This window comes from Macaca fascicularis, chromosome 7 (genome assembly GCF_037993035.2).
Source record: "Macaca fascicularis isolate 582-1 chromosome 7, T2T-MFA8v1.1".
Taxonomy (NCBI): Eukaryota; Metazoa; Chordata; class Mammalia; order Primates; family Cercopithecidae; genus Macaca; species Macaca fascicularis.
In genome coordinates, this window is record NC_088381.1 from 129,599,964 (window position 1) to 129,625,643 (window position 25,680).

Consider the following 25,680-nt stretch of genomic DNA (forward strand, 5'->3'; position numbering starts at 1 on the left):
TGAGCTAATACATGGTCCAACAAAGACGTGTGCACCTCTTCCAGAGATTGGAACTATTGTTGGGGAAAGGTTGCCTAATTAGGGATGACATTTCTCAGCCACGTTTGCACCTGAATAAGTCCATGTGACTGAATTCTGGCCAATAGACTGTGGATTGAAATGGTGTATAACAGTGCTTCTCAAATTATCTGTTGTAATGAACCATTTCCCCCCAATCTATCATGCACCAGTACTTTTATAAACTTTAATAAAATTAAATTATTTTTAAAAATCTAAAAAGTCATATCAAATTATTCCATCAAATTTCTATATAAAGTTAATAAGCATTTGTATTAGTCTGTTTTCACACTGCTGTAAAGAAATACACCTGACAATGGGTAATTTATAAAGGAAAGAGGTTTAATTGACTCACAGTTCCACATAGCTAAGGAGCCTCAAGAAGCTTACAATCATGGCAGAAGAGTCGTTCATCTTACATGGTGGCAGGGGAGAGAGAGTATGTGTAGGAGAAACTGTTAAACACGAATAAAACCATCACATCTCATGAGAACTACTATCATGAGAACAGCATGGGAGAAACCTCCTCCATGATTCCATCACCTCCCTCCCTCAAACCATGGAGATTACAGGTCCGTCCCTCCACATGTGGGGATTACAATTCGAGATGAGATTTGGGTGTGGACACAGAGCCAAACCATCTCAGCACTTATTCTTAATTTCTGTACTATTGTGAGATGGAGAAGTAATAAACAGTTTGCAGACCAGTAGTTGTCAGTGAACCACACTTTGAGTGCATACCATTTCCAGGCCTGGCCCATAAAAATCTCTCATGCAATCTTCCACATTCTCGTTCTTCTCCAGTCCACAGGCTCGATGTCTTCACTAAAACATTCCAGCCAAGTCACTCAAGGTGCTCAAGGTGACCTTGAAAGTCAATCACTGAAGATGGCAGAGTTTTCATCAGCTTTGGTCAGCAGGTAACTGCTTGAAGCAGAACCCTCCTCACCCCATCCTGTCATTAATTGAACTTAATGTAAAAGAAAAACAAGCTTAGTTTGTGTTCAGTCATTCAGCATTCAAGATTTATTAGTTATACTAATAATAAAATATAGGGAAAACACTTATAACTTTAAGATACAAGAGCCCTTATTAGAAAATATTTTGAAATTTGACTATATTAAAAAAAAAGAATTTCTATACATAAAAAAATCACCATAAAGATAGTAAATAAAAACAACCTAGGAAATAAACAACACATAGTACAAACACCAGTTTAGTATCCAGAATATATAAGGTGCTTCTACAAATCAATATGAAGAAGTCAAATGCCACAATTGAAAAATAGACAAAATATATAAACAAGCATGTCACAGTAGAGGAAATATGAATAGAAAATCAGAATTTGAAAAGATACACAACCACATTAGTATCAGAGAAATGTGTATTAAGACCACAATTAGAAGCCAAATTTGTGAGATGATACGGCTCAAGTAGGAAATCTCATGCACTGCTAGTGAAGTGTAAATCAGTCCTATTCTTTTTTTTTTTTTTAAGACAGGGTCTCATTCGGTCACCCAGGCTGGAGTGCAGTGGTGCGATCTTGGCTCACTGCAACCTCCACCTCCCAGGTTGAAATGATTCTCATACCTCTGCCTCTCAAGTAGCTAGGACCACAGGCGCATGCCACCATGCCTGGCTAATTTTTGTATTTTTAGTAGAGACGGGGTTTCATCATGTTGGTCAGGCTGTTCTTGAACTTCTGACCTCAAGTGATCTGCCTGCCTTGGCCTCCCAAAGTGCTGGGATTACAGGTGTGAGCCACCACACCTGGCCAAGTCAAGCTATTCTAAAAAACAATTTAAAATTATAAAGTTGAACACTTGCACCTCTTATTATTTAACAGTGATGATAATGGTAGGTATATATTCTAATTCTAGGTGTATATACTCTAGATTCCTGCAACGTACAAGTAGAGTTGCCATATTTAGCAAACAAAAATATAATATGCCCAGTTAAATTATATTTTAGATTTAGATAAACAATGAATAATTTTTTTAGTTGATCTGAAAGTCAAATTTAATTGGGCCTCTTGTATTTTATCTGACAACCCTATAAAGGTGACATATACAAGTGATCAAAGTAGCATTGTTTATGATATCAAAATCTGGAATATACTTAAATTTCCATTGAGGAAATAATGAATAAGCAGTATATTTTTGCACAATAGAATATTAGCACTGAAAAATGAACTACAATTATGAGTAATAATATGAATCAATCTTGGAAACAAGTTTTAAAAGCAATTCAAATAACACATATTATAAATTGCAATACCATTTTCATAAAACTCAAAACCAACCACAACTAAAAAATATACCGTTTAAACATACATACATATGTGATAAAATATATAAATGAGAAAGAGAAACAAAATTCAAGGTAGTTATTTATTTTATTTTTTGAGATTCGGTCTCATTCCGTAGCCCAGGATGGAGTGCAGTGGCATGATCGTGGCTCACTGCAACCTCTGCCTCCTGTAACCACCACTTCCCAGGCTCAGGTGATCCTCCCACCTCAGCCTCCCAAGTAGCTGGGACTGCAGCTGTGCACCACCATGCCCGGCTAATTTTCACCATGTTTCCCAGGCTGGTCTCCAACTCTTGGGCTCAAGCGATCCTCTTGCCTTTGTCTCCCAAAGTGTTGGGATTTCAGGCGTGAGCCACCGCACCCAACCAGTAGTCGTGATTAAAGTAGGGTACAGGCAAAGGAATAGGTCAGAGGAGGAAATCGCAGATTGATGTGAAGGTGTTGGTAATGTTCTGGTTCCTACACAGGTGAAAGGTGCACAGGTGTTTAACTGCTATGCTTTTTATCTCACACATCACATACATTTTTCTGTGACATAAAATATCACATAACATTTAAAAAACAGGTCAAGAGGGCAGGGTGTAGTGGCTCACGCCTGTAACCCCAACACTTTGGAAGGCCAAGGGGAGTGGATCACCTGAGGTTAGCAGTTCCGAGACCAGCCTGGCCAACATGGTGAAAACCCGTCTCTACTAAAAATACAAAAAAAAAAAAAATAATAAAAAAATAAAAAAAATAAAAAATTCGGGTGGAGTGGTGCATGCCTGTAATCCCAGCTAGTCGGGAGGCTGAGGCAAAAGAATCGCTTGAACCCGGGAGGCAGAGGTTGCAGTGAGCCGAGACCGCACCATTGCACTCCAGCCTGGCAACAAGAGCGAAACTCCGTCTTAAAACAAAAAACAAACAAATCCAAAAAACAAACAAAAAAACAGGTCAAGGATCAGAAAGTAAAGTGAATTGATACTCCATTTACAGACAGAAAGCCCAATGTTTTTCTATAATATCAGGATACCTCTCCTGAAGAATGATAGCATACCTTTCAATCAGAGAAATGGTCTAAAATTCAAAATGTTACTCCTGGAGGAAGGAAGCTAGGTGGCAACGTGTACACAAAAAGGCAATTCATCCAAATAATAATATAAGAAGTAGGTATTTCCTAAGTACTATGTAGCACAGGGGTGAATGCGTGGCGGGGTGGGAGGGCGGCTGTTTACAAGAGGGTATGAAATACAGCTCTTCTTTTCAAGAGTGGTTGCAGAATACCAGGGTTTACAAAGAGAGGGTCACACATTAAGCATCGTATTATGTGGGTACAGAGTATTAGGGTTCTCGATGACCAGAAGGAGAATGAGTTCAGTTTGTTTCCTAGCAAGCCTTCTTTAGCTTCTCTTCCCACGTGGGGGTGGGTGGGGTTGGGACTGTTCTTTCCTAGCTCAAAAGTTCACTTATGTCACACTAAGGTCACTTTAAAGGAGAGTGCTAGTAAGGGTAAAGTCAAGTTACATAACCTAGCGGAAAATGAAGACCTAAAACCGCTCGTGAGCAAACACAACACTTGAGACGTAAACCTCTTCAACTAAACCTCTTCAATAGAAGGGTGGATCTTAGCACTCTGGGTGAAAGCAATCTCAGCCAGCAAAACAGCAGAACGCTTTCACGCACGCGCATTAAGCAGACGACCGGTAGCAAGAGCCCGGATAAAGGCGGAGCTAAAAGTGCCGGATAATACGACACGGAGCGCGTGTGCGCACGCCGTAGGGGGCGGGCCGTTCGGGGTTGGTTTCCTGGGCGACCACCGCTGGTTAGTGGGTTAGAGGTGTGCGGGCTTCGGGGGCCATGGGGACTCCTCCCGGCCTGCAGACGGACTGCGAGGCGCTGCTCAGCCGCTTCCAGGAGACGGACAGTGTACGCTTCGAGGCCTTCACGGAGCTCTGGAGAAACATGAAGTTCGGTACTATCTTCTGGTGGGTGTTTCTTGTCCACCACCCGCCTCTCCCTGCCCTCAGGTGGTGTAGAAAGTTGCCTCCTTCCCGGCGATATTGCACTTGGGAAGTGCTGAGAAGAGCGGCAGTCACCGAAGGTTGCCTCCATCACTCCTGGACCTTCCCCTGTGCGCAGGCAACGCGGTTTCCCTGCTGTTTCATTGTGCCCTGGTGGTTGTTGCGGTCTCTTCCCAAATATGCGTCTTTGCTTCGCCTCCTTTCTAAACTCCTCTCTCCATCTCCACTGCCTCCACCCTGACCCAGGCCACTATCATTTGCCCTTCCCCAGTCTTGTTCTACAGTCTTGTTCTAGGACCTCATGTTTAAAAACACACAAGCAAAGACAAAACCCTTCGAGATTGAATTAATCTTTCCTACAACAACCAAAGTTGTTTTTTTTTGTTTGTGTTTTTTTTTTGAGACACAGTCTCCCTTTGTCGCCCAGGCTGGAGCGCAATGGCGCGGTCTCGGCTCAGTGCAACCCTCCGCCTTTTGGGTTCAAGTCATTCTCCTGCCTCAGCCTCCCGAGTAGCCGGGATTACAGGTGCCCGGCACCACGCCCGGCTAATTTTTTGTATTTTTAGTAGAGACGGAGGTTTCACTATGTTGGCCAGGCTGGTCTCGAACTCCTGACCTCGTGATCCGCCCACCTCGGCCTCCCAAAGCGCTAGGATTACAGGAGTGAGCCACCGCGCCCGGCCCAAAGTTGTTTTTCAAACGTGCAAATTTGATCATGTCACTCTCCGGCTCATTCTGTAGTGGCACCCATTGCCTTTGGGATAACGCTTGAATTCTCTGACTTGGCAAGACCATTCCTCACTGGCCTTTGCCCATCTCTCCAGCTTCGCCTGCCAGTCCCCTCCATGCACTCACTTTCTTGCTCCAGCCGCTGCTTTTTTTTTTTTTTTTTTTTGGCCCTCCACAGGCTTTTCCTAAGCCTGGAGCTTTCCACCGCAACTCTTGTTTTTTCCACCTTATTCTTTACTCAGGGTTAAGCTCAAATGACTTCCTCGGGGAAGTCTTTTTCGCTCTTCTAGACTGAGTACGCTGTTCATGTCCCCCCCACCCCCAGCACCCTGTTTTTATTTTATCTCATCGCTTGCCACGTTTTGTTGTAATGGTATAGTTGAAAACGCAGTGTGGGATTGTTAAGGGCATAGGTTATGGATCCCAATTGGCTGCATTTGATTGCAGGGTCCACTGTGACTTGGGGCAAGTTACTTGAGTTTCCATATCTGTAAAATAGAGGCAATGATAAACCTCAGAAGCTGTGAAGATCAAATGAGCTGATATATCAGAAATTCTAAGTCCTCAATAAATGTTCATTATTATTATTTTTCTTGAGACATAGTCTCGCTCTGTCATTCAGGCTGGATTGTAGTGGTGCGATCTTGTATCACTGCAACCTCCACCTCCCAGATTCAAGACGTTCTCCTGCCTCAGCCTCCCGAGTAGCTGGGACTACAGCTCGTGCCACCATGCCTGGCTAATTTTTGTATTTTTAGTAGAGACGGGGTTTCACTATGTTGGCCAGGCTGGTCAAATGTTCATTATTACTACCGTTTTAAAATTTTTGTTTGACTAGACTGACCTCTGTGAGGACAGTGGCTGGATGAATCTATTTTTATTAGCATAGTACATATAATATTGAAAAGGCTAAATAACTGATTTTCGGAATGAATTAAACCTTATGATTAAAACTATGTTTTTCTGAACAAAATGTTAAGACTCATTTTCTCTCTGTCAGTGTAAACAAATTACCTTTGTAGTTTTTAAATTGCAAGAAATGGAGGATGAAGAGCTGTTCGTTGTACGGTTAATAAAAGGAGAGAGACTAATTTTTTTTAAATTGCTACTAAATGCAATGTATAGCTTTATTAAATGGCTACTAAATGCAATGTATAGCTTTATTGCATAAGACAGTTATAAAAAGCAGGTACAATTATCCTTGTTTTATAGATGAGGAAATTAAGGCTTAAAAAGGTTAAGTAATTTCTCCATTACAAAGATAGTGGATTGTAGAGCAGATGTTGGAAACTGTGTATCTGCCTGTTTCTAAAATCCGTAATATTCCACCATACCACTTCTTGGGGGGAAAATGCATTTAAGGAAAACTTAGCTAAAAATGTAACATTTACATTTTCTAGTAGGGAAAACCTAAAATGAAAAAAGAAACAGGAATCACTAGAGGAGTGGTGGATTTTCTTGAGAAATTACTTTGGTTACCATAACTAGAGTAGGTATTTTGTGTTCTTTTCGTATATTTATTATTTGAAGAGCCAAAAAGTCCTTCTACTACCCCCTTCCCTTCCACCCCTGCTTTGTAATCAGATGTAATGGAGCCCCTGCTTATGGCTGCAGGGTGAATGTCTTTATTGTTGCTGTTTTAAAAGTGAAAGTTCTACATATTTATATTTGTACAGTGTATTAGTCACTTGCATCAACACTTTGAGACATTTAGTAATGTCTTATTTGAAATCTGGCATTTTTTATCTACTAATTTCAAGTCTTACATAGAAACCTATACAGTATGCACAAATATGGCTTCATTGTTTTATCCAAAGTGGTAAGAAGACTGTTACATTGACTTTTTTAAGGCCTTGTTTTAAAAAACTTTTTGTTAACTTAGCACAGCAGAACAGTTTCAGATAGTTTATTCATTATGCTGTTTATATCCACAGAAAATACATGTGAACCTTGAAAATCTGAGACAGGTCTCAGTTAATTTAGAAAGGTTATTTTGCCAAGGTTGAGGACATGCCCTTGACACAGCCTCAGGAAGTTGTGATGACGTGTGCCCAGGGTGGTCAGGGCACAGCTTGGTTTTGTCCATTTAGGGAGACATGAAACATCAATCAATATATGTAAGAAGTACATTGGTTCGGTCTGGAAAGGCGGGACAACTTGAAGCAAAGACAGGAAGACTGGAAGTGGGGAGGGAGCTTTCAGGTCACAGATTGGTGAGACACAAATGGTTGCGTTTGCGTTCTTTTGAGTTTCTGATTAGCTTTTCCAAAGGAGGCAAATCAGATATGCATCTATCTCAGTGAGCAGAGAAGTCACTTTGAATAGAATGGGAGGCAGGTTTGCCCTAAGCAGTTTCCAACCTGAGTTTTCCTTAGTGATCTTGGGTACCCAAGATACTTTCCTTTCAGGTACATTTCCTGTGTTATTTCTTTGATTGATTGCCAAGAAAGCCTTGTTCCTCTCTTGGATGTTTGGACAAAGCTTTTGGTTGTATGCTGGAGTATGCTCTTCTCCCCTGCTCCTCCCTTCTTCTAATGAGCTTGTGGTGCTCTGGACAATTAGGAGTGTGGGTTACTTTGTGCTGTTTCTCTTAACTTTTTCACCTAGGCTTCCCAAGGACAGAGGAGATTTAGTGCAAATCCCCGAGAGTACTGGAGAAAATGTTCATTATGTAAAAAGTAAGGTAGAGGTTTGTCTTCAAAGACTTTCCTCCCTATCTAATTAAGACTAAATAGTAACTTCTCTTAGAAGCAAAATTTATTCAAAGACCTATGCTAACATTCTTAAATATCTGCTAGCTGTAATAAAGAAATCAGTGTACTTTATGTTCTTAGCTCTTACAGTTTAGCCTAAATATTTGCCCTGGCGTGCTTATACTGGTCCAAGCAAGCATTAAGTCATAGCCTGTTCCTCTTCCTTATTTAAAAGTGTTTTTACCTTTCTCAGCATTCCACAAGTTACTTCAAGTTCTAAGTTGCTAGTCAATCAAGACAGATACAGAATGTGAAGTCCAAAGTAGACGCGTCAAGTTATAAATGACCCTGTCTCCTTTGTTCAGTGTAGCAAAACTGCTGGCGACTGTCCCCTTTCTGTAGAAAGTAAAAAAATGGCCTTGCTGAAGACATAAAATTTACGTTCAAGTGCTGCTTCTCTACAGCACCAAAGAACAAGCATTTCTGATGATTATATATTAAAATGCACATAGTTCTGTAACATAACCATGATTATTTTAACATTACGGGTTTTAAATATTTAACCAATAATAATTTGCAACCCCTTCCTTCTTGCTCTTCAATTTGGCAAGTAAAGTTGATGCTTTTGGAAACTGCATCATGTTTACCTAGTAGTTGCCTTTGCCTTGGTGTGAAATTATCTCTGTGCTTGAATCATGAAAGAATTGGGTATGGAATCCTCATCAAATTATTATAACTACCATTTAAACAAGTATATACTTCTGGCTTTTGTTCATTATTCACTTAATGAGTCATAATATATTTTCTCTCTGTTTATTAGTGGCAGAATGAGAAATTTAGAAAAGAACATGTTTACAAAAGAAGCTTTGGCTTTGGCTTGGCGATATTTTTTACCTCCATACACCTTCCAGATCAGAGTTGGTGCTTTGTATCTGCTATATGGATTATATAACACCCAACTGTGTCAACCAAAACAAAAGGTAATACTTAGTGAGTTATTTTTCCTTTGCAGAAATGTAAAACAAGTACCATATTTTTATAATAAATATTATGTGATTAAATATGATTTAAATAAAACGCCAGTATTTTAAAATTATAATATGTTTGTGAAAATATGTTTACATTTAGTACAACGTTTTTTTTTTCTTCCTGGTTGCAGATCAGAGTTGCCCTGAAGGATTGGGATGAAGTTTTAAAATTTCAGCAAGATTTAGTAAATGCACAGCATTTTGATGCTGCTTATATTTTTAGGAAGCTACGACTAGACAGAGCATTTCACTTTACAGCAATGCCCAAATTGGTATGTTGCCTAAAATAATTTGTTTTTTTCAAAATGAGCAATTATACTTTATTGTCCATAAAACCTCTCAATCTCCAGAAAATGGAATGAGTATTGATAGTGTTCAAGACTTTTAGCCTTTTTTTTTTTTTTTTTTTGAGACAGGGTCTCACTCTGTCGCCCAGGCTGGAGTGCGGTGGCACCATTTCGGGTCATTGCAACCTCTGCCTCCTGGGTTCAAGCGATTCTCCTGCTTCAGCCTCCCAAATAGCTGGGACTACAGACACGCACCACCAAGCCCAGCTAATTTTTGTATTTTTAGTAGATACGGGGTTTCGCCATGTTGGCCACGATGGTCTCGATCTCTTGACCTCGTGATCTACTCACCTCGGCCTCCCAAAGTGTTGGGAGCGCCCGGCCTGGCTTGTAACTTTTTTTTTATGTGTGTGCCTTTTTGATACAGAGTCTTGCCCTGTCGTCCAGGCTGGAGTGCAGTGGCGCGATCTCGGCTCACTGCAACCTCCGTCTCCGGGGTTCAAGCAGTTCTCCTGTTTCAGTCTCCTGAGTAGCTGGGACTACAGGCGCCCGCCACCATGCCTGGTTGATTTTTGTATTTTTTGTTGAGATGGGGTTTCACCATGTTGGTCAGGCTGGTCTTGAACTCCTCACCTCAGGTGATCACCCGCCTCAGCCTCCCAGAGTGCTGCGATTATAGGCATGAGCCACCGTGCCCGGCCTTGTAGCTTTTTTAAAATAGGAGATGGTATTTTCTAATTACTACTTTTTTTTCTGCAAACAAAAATGGAGACTTTGCTTTTGAATGCAGTATATCTGGATGCCACATATTAAGCGAATTGTTTTGAGAAGAAATTAGATTTGACATCTGCATTTGCTCATGTCTCAAACATCAGAGGAGGTTTCTGAAAGACGTACAAAATTGTTAAAAATTCTTTGGTGAAAAGTTGAAACTTCTAATAACACTTGTTTTTGTTTAATCTTGTGATAATTGAGACACTAGGTTGAAGAGCACTAGTTCTGATTCTGCCATTAGCTGGCAAATTATGTAATTTCTGTCTTACCTGAATTTGTAGGCATGTGGCATGGCATGTGAAAGGATACTTCACAAGTCTAATAGTCTTTAGAACGTGGATGTTTAACAAATGTACCCTTACAGCTGCTTTTGTTTTATCTGTGTTTATTTAATAGACTATTTTTAGTGCTGGCTTATATTTCAATACTTTTAAAAATACTGTTTAAAAGATACTCATTTTAAAAGACATGTATTATCACATAGCTGTCATATAGGATGAAGAAAAAAATTCACCGAGCTGAAGTTACAGAAGAATTTAAGGACCCAAGTGATCGTGTGATGAAGCTTATCACTTCTGATGTATTAGAGGTAAATTTTCTTTTATGCTCTTGAAATTTTTTTAAAACTGTTTTATTGCCAAGTACATATCAAGGTTATACCTTCATCTACTGGACACTGATTTTTCTAATGATTTTCACCACTCTAGGATGCTGTTTCTCTAGAGTATCAGAAATAAAATAGCCTAAATATATCAAGACTTACAAATCTTAAAATAGCATGAGAAAAAAAGATGTAGAAGACTGGACTTGGACTGAGGATATGTGGATTCCGTTACTAAAACTACCGTTAGTTAGGTCATAAAACAAGAGTTTAAAGTGACTTTACTTACTTTTCTAAAAAACGATACGCATGGCCAGGCGTGGTGGCTCACACCTGTAATCTCAGCACTTTGGGAGGCTGAGGTGGGTGGATCATGAGGTCAGGAGTTTGAGACCAGCCTGGCCAACGTGGTGAAATCCCGTCTCTACTAAAAACACAAAAATTAGCCGGGTGTGGTGGCACACACCTGTAGTCCCAGCTGCTGGGGAGGCTGAGGCAGGAGACTTGCTTGAACTCAGGAGGTGGAGGTTGCAGTGAGCTGAGATAGCACTGCTATACTCCCGTCTGGGCAACAGAGCAAGATTCCGTTTTAAAAAACAAAAAAAAATATGCATTTATTTCCTGAGGTTTTTTTTTTTTTTTTAAGTGGAGTCTCACTCTGTCACCCAGGCTGGAGCACAATGGTGTGCACCACCACGCCCGGCTAATTTTTTGTATTTTTGGTAGAATCAGGGTTTCACTGTGTTAGCCAGGATGGTCTCGAACTCCTGACCTAGTGATCTGCCCACCTCGGTCTCCCAAAGTGCTGGGATTACAGGCATGAGCACCTGGCCTACTTCCTGAGTTTTTTTTTTTTGAGACGGAATATCGCTCTGTCGCCTGGGCTGGAGTGCAGTGGCCAGATCTCAGCTCACTGCAAGCTCCGCTTCCCGGGTTTACGCCATTCTCCTGCCTCAGCCTCCTGAGTAGCTGGGACTACAGGCGCCCGCCACCTTGCCCGGCTATTTTTTTATTTTTTATTTTTTAGTAGAGACGGGGTTTCACCGTGTTAGCCAGGATGGTCTCGATCTCCTGACCTCGTGATCCGCCCGTCTCGGCCTCCCAAAGTGCTGGGATTACAGGCTTGAGCCACCGCGCCCGGCCTACTTCCTGAGTTTTAACATTTATTTTAAAACCCACCATTGAAAACAGTGAATCTATTTTGATAATATATTTTGGTATTTTGTTTGAGTATACAATATTGAGAAAAATCTTATGCATGGATAAGTAGTGTTACAAATCTTTTTAAGCATGAGTAGAAAAGCATTGCTTTGAGGTTAAAACAAAATCTCAGTACAGGGTTACAGGCTTCTAAATCAATGATATTTCAAAAGAACATATAGAGAGGAGACGAGGGGGTAAGGGGACACTTTGGTCATGCTTTTAAATTTTCTTTAAGCCTAAATATCTCCCTCATTAATATTAGGATTATAATATTTCATTCGGTTGTTGTGAGAATTGAAATGAGGTGATACCAAACTAGTGCCGAGTGTGGTATATTACACACAGTATACCCTTAATAAATGTTAATTCCCCTTTTCCCCAGCCCTACTCAGTCTTTTCTTGTATTACAATTGAAAGAGAGGGATCAGATCTTGGATTTACTCAAATGTTTGTTTAGATGCCCCCATGTTCTTTTTTTTTTCCCCCTTACGTAGGGTCTTCCTCTGTCGCCCAGGCTGGAATGTAGTGACACAATCTTGGCTCACAGCAACCTCTGCCTCCCAGTTTCAAGTGATTCTCGTGTCTCAGCCCCCCCGAGTAGCTGGGGTTACAGGCATGCACCACCATGCCCAATTAATTTTTTCTATTTTTAGTAGAAGTGAGGTTTCACTGTGTTGACCAGGCTGGTCTTGAACTCCTGGGCTCAAGCGATCTGCCTGCATTGGCCTCCTAAAGTGCTGAATTTACGAGTGTGAGCCACTGTGCCCGGTTGTCCCCATGTTGCAATAGCATGAGCCTGTCAGGTTGTTTGTAATTCAGGTAGCAAATTGATTTTTGAGAGCACTCTGGGTCTGTTCTGTAAAGTGACTTTATTTTTGAGCAAGGATTCTTAATCTCTGGCCTGGGGATCATCCATGTGCCCTCTCCCCCACCACATTGTATGAAAAATTGATGTCATACATATGGATCCTTTTTTTTTTCTTTCTTTCTGAGATAGAGTCTCACTCTGTAGCCCAAGTTGGAGTGCAGTGGCGCAATTTTGTCTCATTGCAACCTGCAACCTCTGCCTCCAGGGCTCAAGCGATTCTCATGCCTCAGCCTCCCAAGTAGCTGGGACTACGGGTACATGCCACCACACTTGGCTAATTTTTTGTATTTTAGTAGAGACGGGGTTTCACCATATTGCCCAGGGTGGTCTCGAACTCCTGAGCTCAGGCGATCTGCCCGCCTTGGCCTCCCGAAGTACTGCGATAACAGACATGAGCCACCCTGCCCAGCCCATAAGGATACATTTTTAGGGTGAGGTACTGTAACTATCCTCAGATTCTCAAAGGTGTTCATGTCCCCCAAAAAGGTTAAGGATTACTGTATTACAAGGAACTGAATATTCCTCAATATCTGAAGACATAGTATAATGCAGGAACTCTGGGAAGATGTTTTGTGTAGATTGTTTTACTTCAACATTTCTGCAAAATAAGTGTTTAAAAGAATTTTTAAAAGCAGGGGGTTTTATCTGTGATTTAAAGTTGAGGAAACTGAGTTACAGAGACTAGGTTAGGAAGTGATGGAGCTAAGCTTCAAACTCAGTTCTGTATGGCTGCAGTGCCTGTTTGTGGATAGCAAAGGACTGGTCTGAGGTGGGACTGGGGTTGGAAATTTGTCATTCGACAAGCAAATGAGTGAAGTGTAACAAGAACTAGGATTTTTTTTTCCCTTTAGCAGCTTAGCGAGAAAGAGGTGGGAGAGAGTTTATGTACAAAACTAAATAAGATAAAAGTACTTTGTATAATAGAAGGAATTTGTATTTTGTCTTTTTGGCAGAGGGGAGTCGTAAAGTTTTAGAGATTGGAGAGAAATAATGTTTATGTTTAGAGTTGAAGTAAGGAGCTAGTTAGAGGGAATGGTTGTATACAGGAGAGGTAGCAGCAGGGTTCCTGCTATGGAGGAGGTGGGTGTGTCTGTGATTGAGAATCCAGTGGAGAGAGTAGCCTTGAGCAGAAGGCGTACTTCTTCCTTTGAAACTTGAGGAAAGAAGGTGAGAATGGATTTTTATAAATCTTTGTGTAGAGGAGAAATAGAAGGCAAACAGACCTGACTGCCTGAACTGTAAGAGAGCATCATCGGGGTCAGGGAACTGAGAGTTGAAAATGTTTGGACTAGCAATTATGGAGAATGGAAGAAAGATTTCAGGATGCCAGAAAGCTGAGAAATGCTGATGTGAATCATGAAGAGAGAGGCACAGGGCATTTTCAAACAGCAAGACATTCTTATCAATATTCTAATGAAAAAGATGATTTGAACCCAGTTGGTTATAATTTCTTTTTTAAAATTTTTGAGACAGGATCTTGCTTTATCATCCCGGCTGGAGTGCAGTGGTGCGATTGTAGCTCACTACACCCTTAATCTCCTGGGCTTAAGTGATCCTCCCACCTCAGCCTCCTGAGTAGCTGGGACTACAGGCACTCACCATCATGCTGGCTAATTAAATTAAATTAAATTAATTAATTAATTAATTTTTTTGAGACAGACTCTTGCTCTGTGGCCCAGGCTAGAGTGCAGTGGTATGATCTTGGCTCACTGCAACTGCCACCCAGGTTCAAGCGATTCTCCTGTGTCAGCCTCCCGAATACCTGGGATTACAGGCGCGTGCCACCACGCCGGGCTAATCTTTGTATTTTTAGTAGAGGCAGGGTTTCATTATCTTGGCCAGGCTGGTCTTGAACTCCTCACCTCTTGATCCACCCACCTTGGCCTCCCAAAGTGCTGGTGTTAATAGACGTGAATCACCGCACCTGGCCCATGCTGGCTAATCTTAAAAATTTTTCTTGTAGAGACAAGGTCTTGCTATGTTGCCCAGGCTGGTCTTGAACTCCTGAGCTTGATTGCTCTTCCTACCTTGGCCTCCCCACAGTGTTGGGATTATAGGCATGAGCCCCCATGCTTGGCTGGTTATAATTTTTCTGACTATTGACCAATTTGGTGGTAGAATGTAAATTTTTTTCAACATATCTTTTTCTTTTCTTTTTTTTTTTTTTTTTTTTTTTTTTTTTTTGAGACGGAGTCTCGCTCTGTCGCCCAGGCTGGAGTGCAGTGGCCGGGTCTCAGCTCACTGCAAGCTCCGCCTCCCGGGTTCACGCCATTCTCCTGCCTCAGCCTCCCGAGTAGCTGGGACTACAGGCGCCCGCCACCTCGCCCGGCTAGTTTTTTGTATTTTTAGTAGAGACGGGGTTTCACCATGTTAGCCAGGATGGTCTCGATCTCCTGACCTTGTGATCCGCCCGTCTCGGCCTCCCAAAGTGCTGGGATTACAGGCTTGAGCCACCGCGCCCGGCCCATATCTTTTTCAACGTGCTTTTTCATTCTAAGCTCTTTTAAGTTGGGGGTGATGCACAAAGGTCTACTCTTTTAGAGTGAATAGAGAAGAGTGTCAGAAGGGTCAGGCTATGAAATACCTATACCTGGAAGCTTTTAGGAATGGAATAGTCTGTGAAGTTATCCTGGCTCTGTTGGATCTCTGGCTTGTGACATAATTGCTTTGAGAGCCTTGTCCCTTGATACTTCTGCTGGCTCTGTATCTTTTGTCCTAGCATAGCCTGTGATCCATTCTCACTGATAATGCTTAAATTTAATACTCTTAAATTTTCCTTTTACTGCCTGCAACTGCTGTTAAGTCTTCATTTCAGAAGATCCAAATTCTGGTCATGATTCTGCCACTTGTTCTAGTTTTGTGGTTAAGGAGGCATAATAAAATGAAAAGAGAACAGGATACTGAATCAAAACATTTGACTTCTAGCCCTCTGCTATGTAAGTAGGACCTTGAGCAAATTATTTCATTTCTGTTCTTCATTTATATAGTTATAATAATGGACATTGTGTGCTGAGTACTCACCAAATGCCTGGAACTATGCTAGATGTTCTACGTGTGTTATCTTACTAACTGTCATAGTAACCCTGCAGAGGAGGTGGTATTTCCCCAGTTTTTTTTTTTTTTGAGATGGAGTCTCTCTCTGTCGCCCAGGCTGGAACGCGATCTCGGCTCACTGCAAGCTCTGCCTCCCGGTTCAAGCCATTCTCCTGCCTTAGCCTCCTGAGTAGCTGGGACTACAGGTGCCTACCACCATGCCCGGCTAATTTTTTGTATTTTTTTTTTTTTAGTAGAGACGGAGTTTCACTGCGTTAGCCAGGATGGTCTTGATCTCCTGGCCTGGTGATCTGGCCGCCTCGGCCTCCTGAAGTGCTGGTATTACAGGCATGAGCCACTGCACCTGGCCTTTTTTTTTTTTTTTTTTTTCTTAAAGCAGAGTTTCCCTCTTATTGCCCAGGTTGGAGTGCAGTGGCATGATCGTGGCTCACTGCAACCTCCACCTCCCCACCTTCCAGGTTCAAATGATTCTCCTGCCTCAGCCTCCCGAATAGCTTGGACTACAGGCACCCGCCACCATGCCCAGCTAATTTTTTGTATTTTTAGTAGAGATGGGGTTTCACCATGTTGGCCAGGCTGGTCTCGAACTCCTGACCTCAGGTGATCTGCCTACCTCAGCCTCCCAAAGTGCTGGGATTACAGGCATGAGCCTCTGCACCTGGCCCCCAGTTTTAAAATAAGGAAACTGAGGTTTAGAGAAGTTAAGTAGTTTGTATCAGGTGAGGCACAATAAGGTACAGACACTGGGTTTGAATGTCCAAGTCTGTAAGGCTCCATAGTCCATGCACTGTCTTTTATTTCTTATTTAATTTTCTTCTTTTTTGTTTTTTTCAAGAGTGGGGGTCTTGCTATGTTGCCTGAGTTGGCCTTGAATTCCTGGGCTCAGGCCGTCCTCATGCCTCAGCCTTCTGAGTAGCTGGGACTACGGGTGCACACTACCATGCCTGGCTTCTTTAATTTTGTATAGTGCTTTACATTATACAGAATACTTTCACCTGTATAATAAGCTTGTTTAATAATTAACAATGGTGGGTTTGTTCATTTTGTACAAATGTGAAACGTGAACGTGATTCTTAGGTTGAGGGACTTCCCCATTGTCATACATTGAGCAAATGACAGAGCTCAGACTCAAAAACTAGATCTGACTGGTGGTCTTTCTATATCACATGAAATAAAAATCATGAGAGCACAGCCAATGTAAACTATAAAGAGTTAGGGGCTCTCCATGTCTGGACACTGTTCTCCCATTGCAGATCCCGTGTATGTGAGCACTTACCACTATTGATCAGTTTCTCATTTCTTTTTTTTTTTTTTTTTAAGAGACGAGTTTCACTTTTGTTGCCCAGGCTGGAGTGCAATGGCACGATCTTGGCTCACCGCAACCTCTGCCTCCTGGGTTCAAGCGATTCTCCTGCCTCAGCCTCCTGAGTAGCTGGGATTACAGGCATGTGCCACCACACCCAGCTAACTTTGTATTTTTAGTAGAGATGGGGTTTCTCCTTGTTGGTCTGGCTGGTCTCAAACTCCTTACCTCAGGTGATCCGCCCTCCTCAGCCTCCTAAAGTGCTGGGATTACAGGCATGAGCCACTGTGCCTGGCCTAGTGTCTTATTTCTTGAACAGGTATTGATTCTACCAAAATCTGGAAATGAATTGAGTATTCTGAGTTAGGGATGACTCAGATGTTGCAATGTCCATCTGTGATGGAAATGTCAGTAGTTCTCTCCTGATCTTAGAGCCAAGTCCCTATGCCAGGTTTTCTGAAGTCCACCTGTAGTATGCTGTCTTTTTCCTTACCCCACAGATCTGCCCATTTGGCTGGAGATTTTTGGAGGAAGAAGATCTAATAAATAATGCCACAAATGGTGTCATAAATCACCCTCTTTCTTTTTTGTTTTGAGATGGAGTCTTGCTCTCTTGCCCCCACTGGAGTGCAGTGGCAGTGCGATCTTGGCTCACTGCAACCTCCGCCTCCCAGGTTCAAGCAGTTCTCCTGCCTCAGCCTCCCAGGTAGCTGGGATTACAGGCGCCCACCCCCACACCCGGCTAATTTTTGTGTTTTTAGTAGAGATGGGATTTCACCATGTTGGCCAGTCTGGTCTTGAACTCCTGACCTCGTGATCCTCCTGCCTTGGCCTCCCAAAGTGCTGGGATTATAGGCGTGAGCCACCGCACCCGGCCTACCCTCTATTTCTTTTAATCCTGAATCTTATCGCTGAAGTAATGGTGAAACTTATGGGAACAGGCACATAGGTTTTGGGATTTCTGTGGCAGGTTGGGATGAGAGTCATTACATAGGAATTTCCAGCAGAGCATAAAGGACTATGTAAATATTCTTTTCTTTTTTTTGAGATGGAGTCTTGCTCTGTCACCCAGGCTGGAGTGTGGTGGCATGATCTTAGCTCACTGCAAGCTCCTCCTCCTGGGTTCACCCCATTCTCCTGCCTCAGCATCCCGAGTCACTGGGACTACAGGCGCCCACCACCACGCCCGGCCAATTTTTTGTATTTTTAGTAAAGATGGGGTTTGACCGTGTTAGCCCTGATGGTCTCGATCTCCTGACCTTGTGATCCGCCCACCTCGGCCTCCCAAAGTTCTGGGACTACAGGCGTGAGCCACCGCACCTGGCCATAAATATTCTTGATGTGACAATATGATATAAAAATATCTTAGTTATCAGTAGCAATATTTAATGATACATCATGCTACAAATAATTGTGATATTCTAGAATGGAATTGTATGTTAACTGATTCGTCTTTCCCCAGTGTCTTCCTGTAAGTGTATCTTAGTTAATGTTTGTTGAGGTAAGTCAGTAAATCCATACCTCTGGAATCCATACCTCTATGTTAATGAAGTTGCACTATTTTGTTTACATGATTATGTTATTTTCAACATACTGTAGCATGTTATTCCCTATCAACTGGAAGTCACCTTGGAAGGTGACTATTTTGTGTTGGTTTTGCCTTTTAGTTTCTCCTCAAAAAGTTAAATAAAGGACTCATCTTTTTGCTTTTAGGAAATGCTGAATGTTCATGATCATTATCAGAACATGAAACGTGTAATTTCGGTTGATAAGTCCAAGCCAGATAAAGCCCTCAGTTTGATAAAGGATGATTTTTTTGACAATATTAAGAACATAGTTTTGGAGCATCAGCAGTGGCACAAAGACAGAAAGGTATGCAATCACTTGTTTGGTGCTTCACCATTTTACTATACACGAATGATTATCCATGGATGATAATGTTGAGAGGCAGCCTAGTGTTAGAGGCTGTAATCCTGTGGAGCTAAGATTTAGAGGGCTTGGCTTTTCTAGTTCCACTTTTGCCACTTACTAGGTATGTGATGTTATTTAACCTTACAGATGGAATTTATATGTATTTTCCTTTTTTTGGTAGAAGAGTAAATAATCTTGTTACACCACAGATTTATTACAGTCTTTATAATTTGGCATTTTTCTAGGGGTTGCACACTCGGTCTTTGGGCTAAATCCTGCACACAGATGTGTTTTGTTTGGCATAGTGTTGATTTTAACATTGTTTGAAATTTTTGAGTTAATTACCAACTTTTAAGTACTTGTGGACCTCACCTAAAATTCTAGACTGGTAATACTGATTCCACTTTGCTGCATGACAGCAGACAGTGGGACCTAAGTGGTGGCTTTTCCTACTGCGATAGGGCAGGTGTTTCTCTGTTTACATATTGTCTACCTGGTGTGGTTTATCTTTTTGCAGATCTTCTGTGTTTATCATCACAGATCTTCAACTTAGTTTATTTAACCAAAAGTATTGATGGTTTCACATTAGCCTTTTCAGCTAGAGGAACTTTTTTACCCTGGACACCTAAAGGCTAGCCTTGTGAAGTTTACTTTTGAAACTATTACTCCATCTTATTTTAGTAAATCTAGGAAAACAATTTTTAAAAAGTAAGCAATTTCTGATTACTTACTGTGTGTCTTGATAATGTGCTGGTGTTTTCACAGATGTCACACAGATACTGTTATCTATATATCATCTTTCAGGAAGATTTCTTGCTACTTTTTCACTTTCTGTTATATAAAGGAACCTGGCTCACAGCTTAATTTTAGAAAAGATAAACAAGGAAACTGATAAGAAGATGATAGTCTTGGGAAGAAGAAAATAACTTTATTCCTCTGCATTTATTTTAATGAGAGATAGCAAGTTTTACAATGTTTGGATACTTTAAGTCCTACAAATAGGTTACACAAATGACTTAGGCATTTAATGTAAAAAAATTGTTAGTATTCTTTATATGTACGTATATAGACAGGGTCTTCTTGCTCTGTCACCCTGGCTGGAATGCAGTGGCAAGACTACAGCTCACTACAGCCTCGACCTCCCAGGCTTAAGTGATCCACCCACCTCAGCCTTCTGAGTAGCTGGGTTTGCAGACATATGCCACCATGCCCAGCTAATTTTTTTTATTTTTTGTAGAGACAGCGTCTTGCTATGTTGCCAGGGATAGAACCAGCAAAATTTAAAATTTTTTTGTAGAGATGGGGTCTTGCTATGTTGCCCAGGGTGGTTTGGAACTCCTGGCCTTAAGTGATCCTCCCACCTCAGCCTCCCAGAGTATTAGGATTACAGGATTAGCCACCATGCATAGCCAGTATTCTCTTTTAATAGATAAACTCTCTTCAAAGAGCATTACTACGAGCTCTGAAAACCTGAAGGAAAGGAGAATAAGCCTGTTTTCTTACTACCACATAGAGACTACCATATTAATTAGGAGGATTTAAGCATTTTATTGATGAATTGTAGAACATTTTGAAACCTGTGATCTTAATGTTAGGTGGTATATAATGTGAATGATCTTTTAGTTTTTCATTTATTAAAAGTAATGATTTCTCACTGTTCTAAAATTGATTTGCAGTTAATTGAATTGTAAATTTGTGTGTGTGTGTATGTATCTTTTTTGCTCTTTTAGAATCCATCCTTAAAATCAAAAATTAATGATGGAGAAGAAAAAATGGAAGGAAATTCACAAGAAACAGAGGTCAGAAAACTTTGCAATTCATATTATGTGTGGCTGTGATTCTGTATACTAAGCATTGTGACCCATGGTCAGTATTATAAGAAATATAAGAGAAAATTCTGAATCATGGTTTTGTGAAAAGGTAGTTTGTTATTTACTGGAAGCCTTGTGGAGGCCACATCAAGTGTAGGTTGGGAGAGAGGATGATAATAGTTTTCCGTAGGGAAAGGAAAGCTCGACTATGGAAGGTGCCCTCAGTTAATAGAGGATCAGGATCAGGCTTTTGTAATATATCTTTTCTGACTTGTCAGCCTTTCAACCAGTGTGGAGCCTAAGCCATTACACGGTATACTGCTTCCTGCCTCCAGAGTTTTCATCCATCTTAGTGGATGAGACAAGGAGCCATCTTTGAGTATAGGCAGATGAGGAGGGAATGGCAGTTCAAGGCTCTGCCTGATCACCCAGGCTTTCATTCATATTGTCCTCCTTGAATCCTGAATGAAAATGATCTGTAACTACGGGGATAGTATTATGGCACCTGCTACATCTGTGAGAGAATATGATGTATGTTTATGTGTGTGTACCCAATATATGTTAGTTTCTTTTACCCTACCTTCTGTCTAAAATCTTATTTCTGATAATAAATACTTGGGTATTCAGTTTTTTCACCTATTGTTTGTGTGTTTTAACTTTTTTTTCCTTCTTATTTTACATCCAGAGATGTGAAAGGGCAGAATCATTAGCGAAAATAAAATCAAAGGCCTTTTCAGTTGTCATTCAGGTGAGTTATTCTTTAATAAGGTAATTTGGAAATTGACTGCTTTTTAAATTATATTTCAATTTTTCATCAAAGTAGTGATACATGTACTTAGTTTTAAAAGTCAAATGCTAGAGAGGTTATATAGCACAACAGACCCCTTCTCTGCCACTTCCTACCCTTGTATTCCTAACCTTGAGAGGCAACATCTTCGACTTCTTTTCTTTTAGCAGTTTCTTCTAATATTTACCTGGAATTTTGATGCCATTTCCTTTATTGTCTTCCAGCTTCTAGTATTCCTGATTTTGGAAGGTTTTAGGGTTTTGCTTTGTCCCTGGAGTTCTGAAATTTCATTTAGTACATATAATGTAACTTGGTGTACATCTTTTTTGTTTATTGCCCATGGCACTCATGGTGACCTCCTTTTAATCTGATATCCTTCAGTTCTGAAGAAGTTTCTGTATTGTTTCTTCGATACAAATGTTCTTTGCTGCATCTTTTCTCTTCTTCAACTTTTCTTATTTTTCTCTTCTATTTTTAGTTTCTGTCTCATTTTCTATTTTCAGGGAGATTTCTTAGGCTTTATCTTCTGAACCATTATATTGATTTAAAAAAAATTTCCCCTGATATTTTTTCATTACCAATAATTTTTTTTGTTCTCTGAATGCTTCTTGTTTTGTTTTTTTTAAATGTATTTTTCTTTTTCACAGGATGCAATAACTTTTTCTCTTTAAGGATATTAACTACAGTTTTTTTGATGGTTCCTCCCATTTCCTGTGAGTTCTTTTTTTTCTATTTGTTTGAGCTCTTTCACTTTGTTGACTTTTTTTTTTTTTTTTTTGAGATGGAGTTTTGCTCTTATTGCCCAGGCTGGAGTGCAATGGTGCGATTTTGGCTCCCCGCAACCTCTGCCTCCCAGGTTCAAGTGAGTCTCCTGCCTCAGCCTCTTGAGTAGCTGGGATCACAGGCATGTGCCACCACACCTGGCTAATTTTGTATTTTTAGTAGAGACGGGGTTTCTCCATGTTGGCCAGGCTGGTCTTGAACTCCCGACCTCAGGTGATCCACCTGCCTCGGCCTCCCAAAGTGCTGGGATTACAGGCGTGAGCCACTGCACCTGGCCCATTTTGTTGGCTAAATGATTGAAGAAGGCTGGGCGCGGTGGCTCACACCTGTAATCCCAGCACTTTGGGAGGCTGAGGCGGGTGGATCACGAGGTCAGGAGATCAAGACCAGCCTGGCTAACTCAGTGAAGCCCCGTCTCTACTGGAAATACAAAAAATTAGCCGGGCGCCGTGGCGTGCGCCTGTAGTCCCAGCTACTCGGGGAGGCTGAGACAGGAGAATGGTGTGAACCTGGGAGGCGGAGCTTGCAGTGAGCCGAGATTGCGCCACTGCACTCCAGCCTGGGCGACAGAGCGAGACTCCATCTCAAAAAAAAAATATGATTGAAGATCCTCAGATGTCTTTTCATATTTAAGGGTGATCAAGAGGAGATCAAGAGCTTATCTAACCTCTAGATTTCTTTGTCTTGGATCTAGTTATTTAAAGAACAATCTTTCACTTCCTTGTCTAGGGGAGGAGGGTGGGCAATAAGCCCAGCTGCCAGTGTTTTGGGAGCCTACAGAGAGAATCAGACATGAGGCTCACCATTCCTTATGCAGGTTTCACTCAGCCCCTCTATTTTCAGTAAGAGTCCTCATCTCCTTCCTCACCTACACCAGTTTCCTTTGAGCCCACAGCCTTTCTCGTTTAGCCTCTTCAGAGAGCAGCAGGCCTTCTGTTTTGTATAGGAGAAAGTCAGTTGCCTAGCTCTGAGTTTGAGGAATGAGACACTATTCTCTATAGATTTTCAATGCACCTGCCTGTTTTTTCAGTCCCACCTCAGCCTTCCAAAGTGCTAGGAGCCACTGTGCCCAGCCCTTTGCCCATTTTTTAATGAGGTGGTTTTTTTGTTTGTTGAATTGTTTAATTTTCTTATAGATTCTGAATATTAGACCTTCATTGAATGCCAAGTTTGTGACTATTTTCTCCCATTCTGTAGGTTGTCTGTTTACTCTGTTGTTTCTTTTGTTTTACAGAAGCTCTGTAGTTTAATTAGGTCTCACTTGTCAATTTTTGTTATCAACTTTGTCAAACATCAGGTGGTTGTAGGTGTGTGGCTTTATTTCTGAGTTCTCTGTCCTGTTCCATTGGTCTATGTGTCTGTTTTTGTACCAGTACAATGCTGTTTTGGTTACCGTAGTGTATCTATGGTTTCTGCGTCTATGGATTCAACCAATTGTGGATTGAAAATATTTGAACAAAAAAATGCATCTGTACCAAATATGGACACACTTTTTTCCTTGCTGTTATATTCCCTGAATAATATGACAATCACTTTCATAATATTAGGTATTATAAGTAATCTAGAGATGATTGAAAGTATATGGGAGGGAAGTGCATAGGTTATATGCAAATACTACACAATTTTACATCAGGAATTTGAGCATCTCTGGATTTTGGTATCCGAAGGAAGTCCTGGAACTAATCCTCCATGGATACTGAGAGACAACTATACGTGGTTGCTTTTTAAGAGTTGTTGGTCGGACGCGGTGGCTCAGGCCTGTAATCCCAGCACTTTGGGAGGCCAAGGTGGGCTGATCACGAGGTCAGGAGCTTGAGACCATCCTGGCCAACACGGTGAAACCGTGTCTCTACTAAAAATAGAAAAAATTAGCCAGGCATGGTGGTGGGTGCCTGTAGTCCCAGCTACTCGGGAGGCTGAGGCGGGAGAATGGCATGAACGCAGGAGGTGGAGGTTGCAGTGAGCTGAGATCGTGCCACCGCACTCCATCCTGGGCTACAGAGCAAGACTCCATCTCAAAAATAAAAAATAAAAATAAAAAAAAGAAAAGAAAAAAGAATTGTTAATACCTGTATTGCATATACAACATTAACCAAAAATTCTTTGCTTAAGCAAGTAAGGGAATTCACCTACTGATATAACAAAACAAATCCATAGCCAGGATTGGCTAAAGATATCTGTGTCTCAGACAAAGATATCATTAAGACTGGCCCTCCATTTTCACTGCCGTCAAGTGCTATTTTCCTGACAGCTTCAGCCTTGCGTGTTCCCAGTTTTAGCTTCCAAGGCAAGAAAGAATCTTTCCTTCCTAATAGTTAAACAATTCCAAAATAACATTTCATTAGCCATGATACATACCACATACCCCGCCTACTTGCCTCCCCACTCCCAACAAATTACCCTGGCCATGGGGATGTTAAACTCATTGTGGCCAGATCTGGGCCACATGGCCAAACCTGGAGCCAAGCATGAAGTACTTCTACTTGGAACACATGGTAGTGCCTACGGGAAGTAAGTTTATTAGAAGATGCCTCTACACCTTTGTTGCCCAACCATGCCAGATAATAGAACAACTTCATTTAAAGCCCATGTGAGCAGATAGTGGTGACAGCTGCAGGAAACTTCATGTTATAAGAAGAATAGACTATTTACATGACACAGGTAGTTATATTATAGTAAACCAGCCAGGGGTAATAGTAAAGTACTTTATGACAGATATTTCTGTAAATCTTTCCTCATCTTTGATTGTACATTTTGTCTTCCTCTGAATTACCTGTCATTTGTATTCATTTTATAATTTATTGGTTAATTGGATTGTAACTCTTAAGGCATCCAAATCAAGAAGGCATCGTCAAGTCAAACTTGACTCTTCTGACTGTGATTCTGCATCTGGTCAAGGGCAAGTCAAAGCAACTAGGAAAAAAGAGAAGAAAGAAAGATTGAAACCAGCAGGAAGGAAGATGTCTTTCAGAAACAAAGGTAATTTTTTAAAGTCTTACTAAGACTCAACAAAGGAGAATGGGTTCTATTTACAACTTTGCCTCATCTTTATTTCGTTGTTAAGAAGGATTAGATACTTGTTTGAGAACATTTTTTTGAGATTTAATATTAAAAATAAATTGTTAGATTCTTGGAAACTTATTGCTGGAAAGGGACCCTAGGAGTCATATCAAATGTATCATTTTATAGGTGATGAAATTTTGACCTGGCCAGGTGCTGTGGCTCATGCCTGTAATCCCAGCACTTTGGGAGGCCTAAGTGGGTGGATCACTTGAGGTCAGGAGTTCGAGTCCAGCCTAGCCAACATGGTGAAACCCCGTCTCTACTAAAAATATAAAAGCTGGGCATGGTAGTGCACGCCTGTAATCCCAGCTACTTGGCAGGCTGAGGCACGAGAATTGCTTGAACCTGGAAGGTGGAGGTTGCAGTGAGCTGAGATCATGCGCTTCAGTCCAGCGTAGGTGACAGAGCAAGACTGTCT

At 41.2% G+C, this 25,680-nt stretch overlaps 1 protein-coding gene across 1 annotated transcript in view; it reads left to right on the plus strand.

Moving 5' to 3' along the window:
• Window positions 1–4,141: 4,141 nt before the first annotated feature.
• The window catches only part of SNAPC1 (small nuclear RNA activating complex polypeptide 1), a 33,538-nt gene continuing 11,999 nt past the window's right edge, over window positions 4,142–25,680 (plus strand). The window contains exons 1-8 of the mRNA XM_065548878.2: window positions 4,142–4,331; window positions 8,610–8,769; window positions 8,949–9,089; window positions 10,363–10,467; window positions 18,621–18,779; window positions 20,549–20,617; window positions 21,315–21,377; window positions 25,028–25,178. Coding sequence (XP_065404950.1) covers window positions 4,204–4,331; window positions 8,610–8,769; window positions 8,949–9,089; window positions 10,363–10,467; window positions 18,621–18,779; window positions 20,549–20,617; window positions 21,315–21,377; window positions 25,028–25,178 — 976 coding nt within the window. The 5' untranslated portion in view covers window positions 4,142–4,203. The remainder of the gene's footprint in view (window positions 4,332–8,609; window positions 8,770–8,948; window positions 9,090–10,362; window positions 10,468–18,620; window positions 18,780–20,548; window positions 20,618–21,314; window positions 21,378–25,027; window positions 25,179–25,680) is intronic.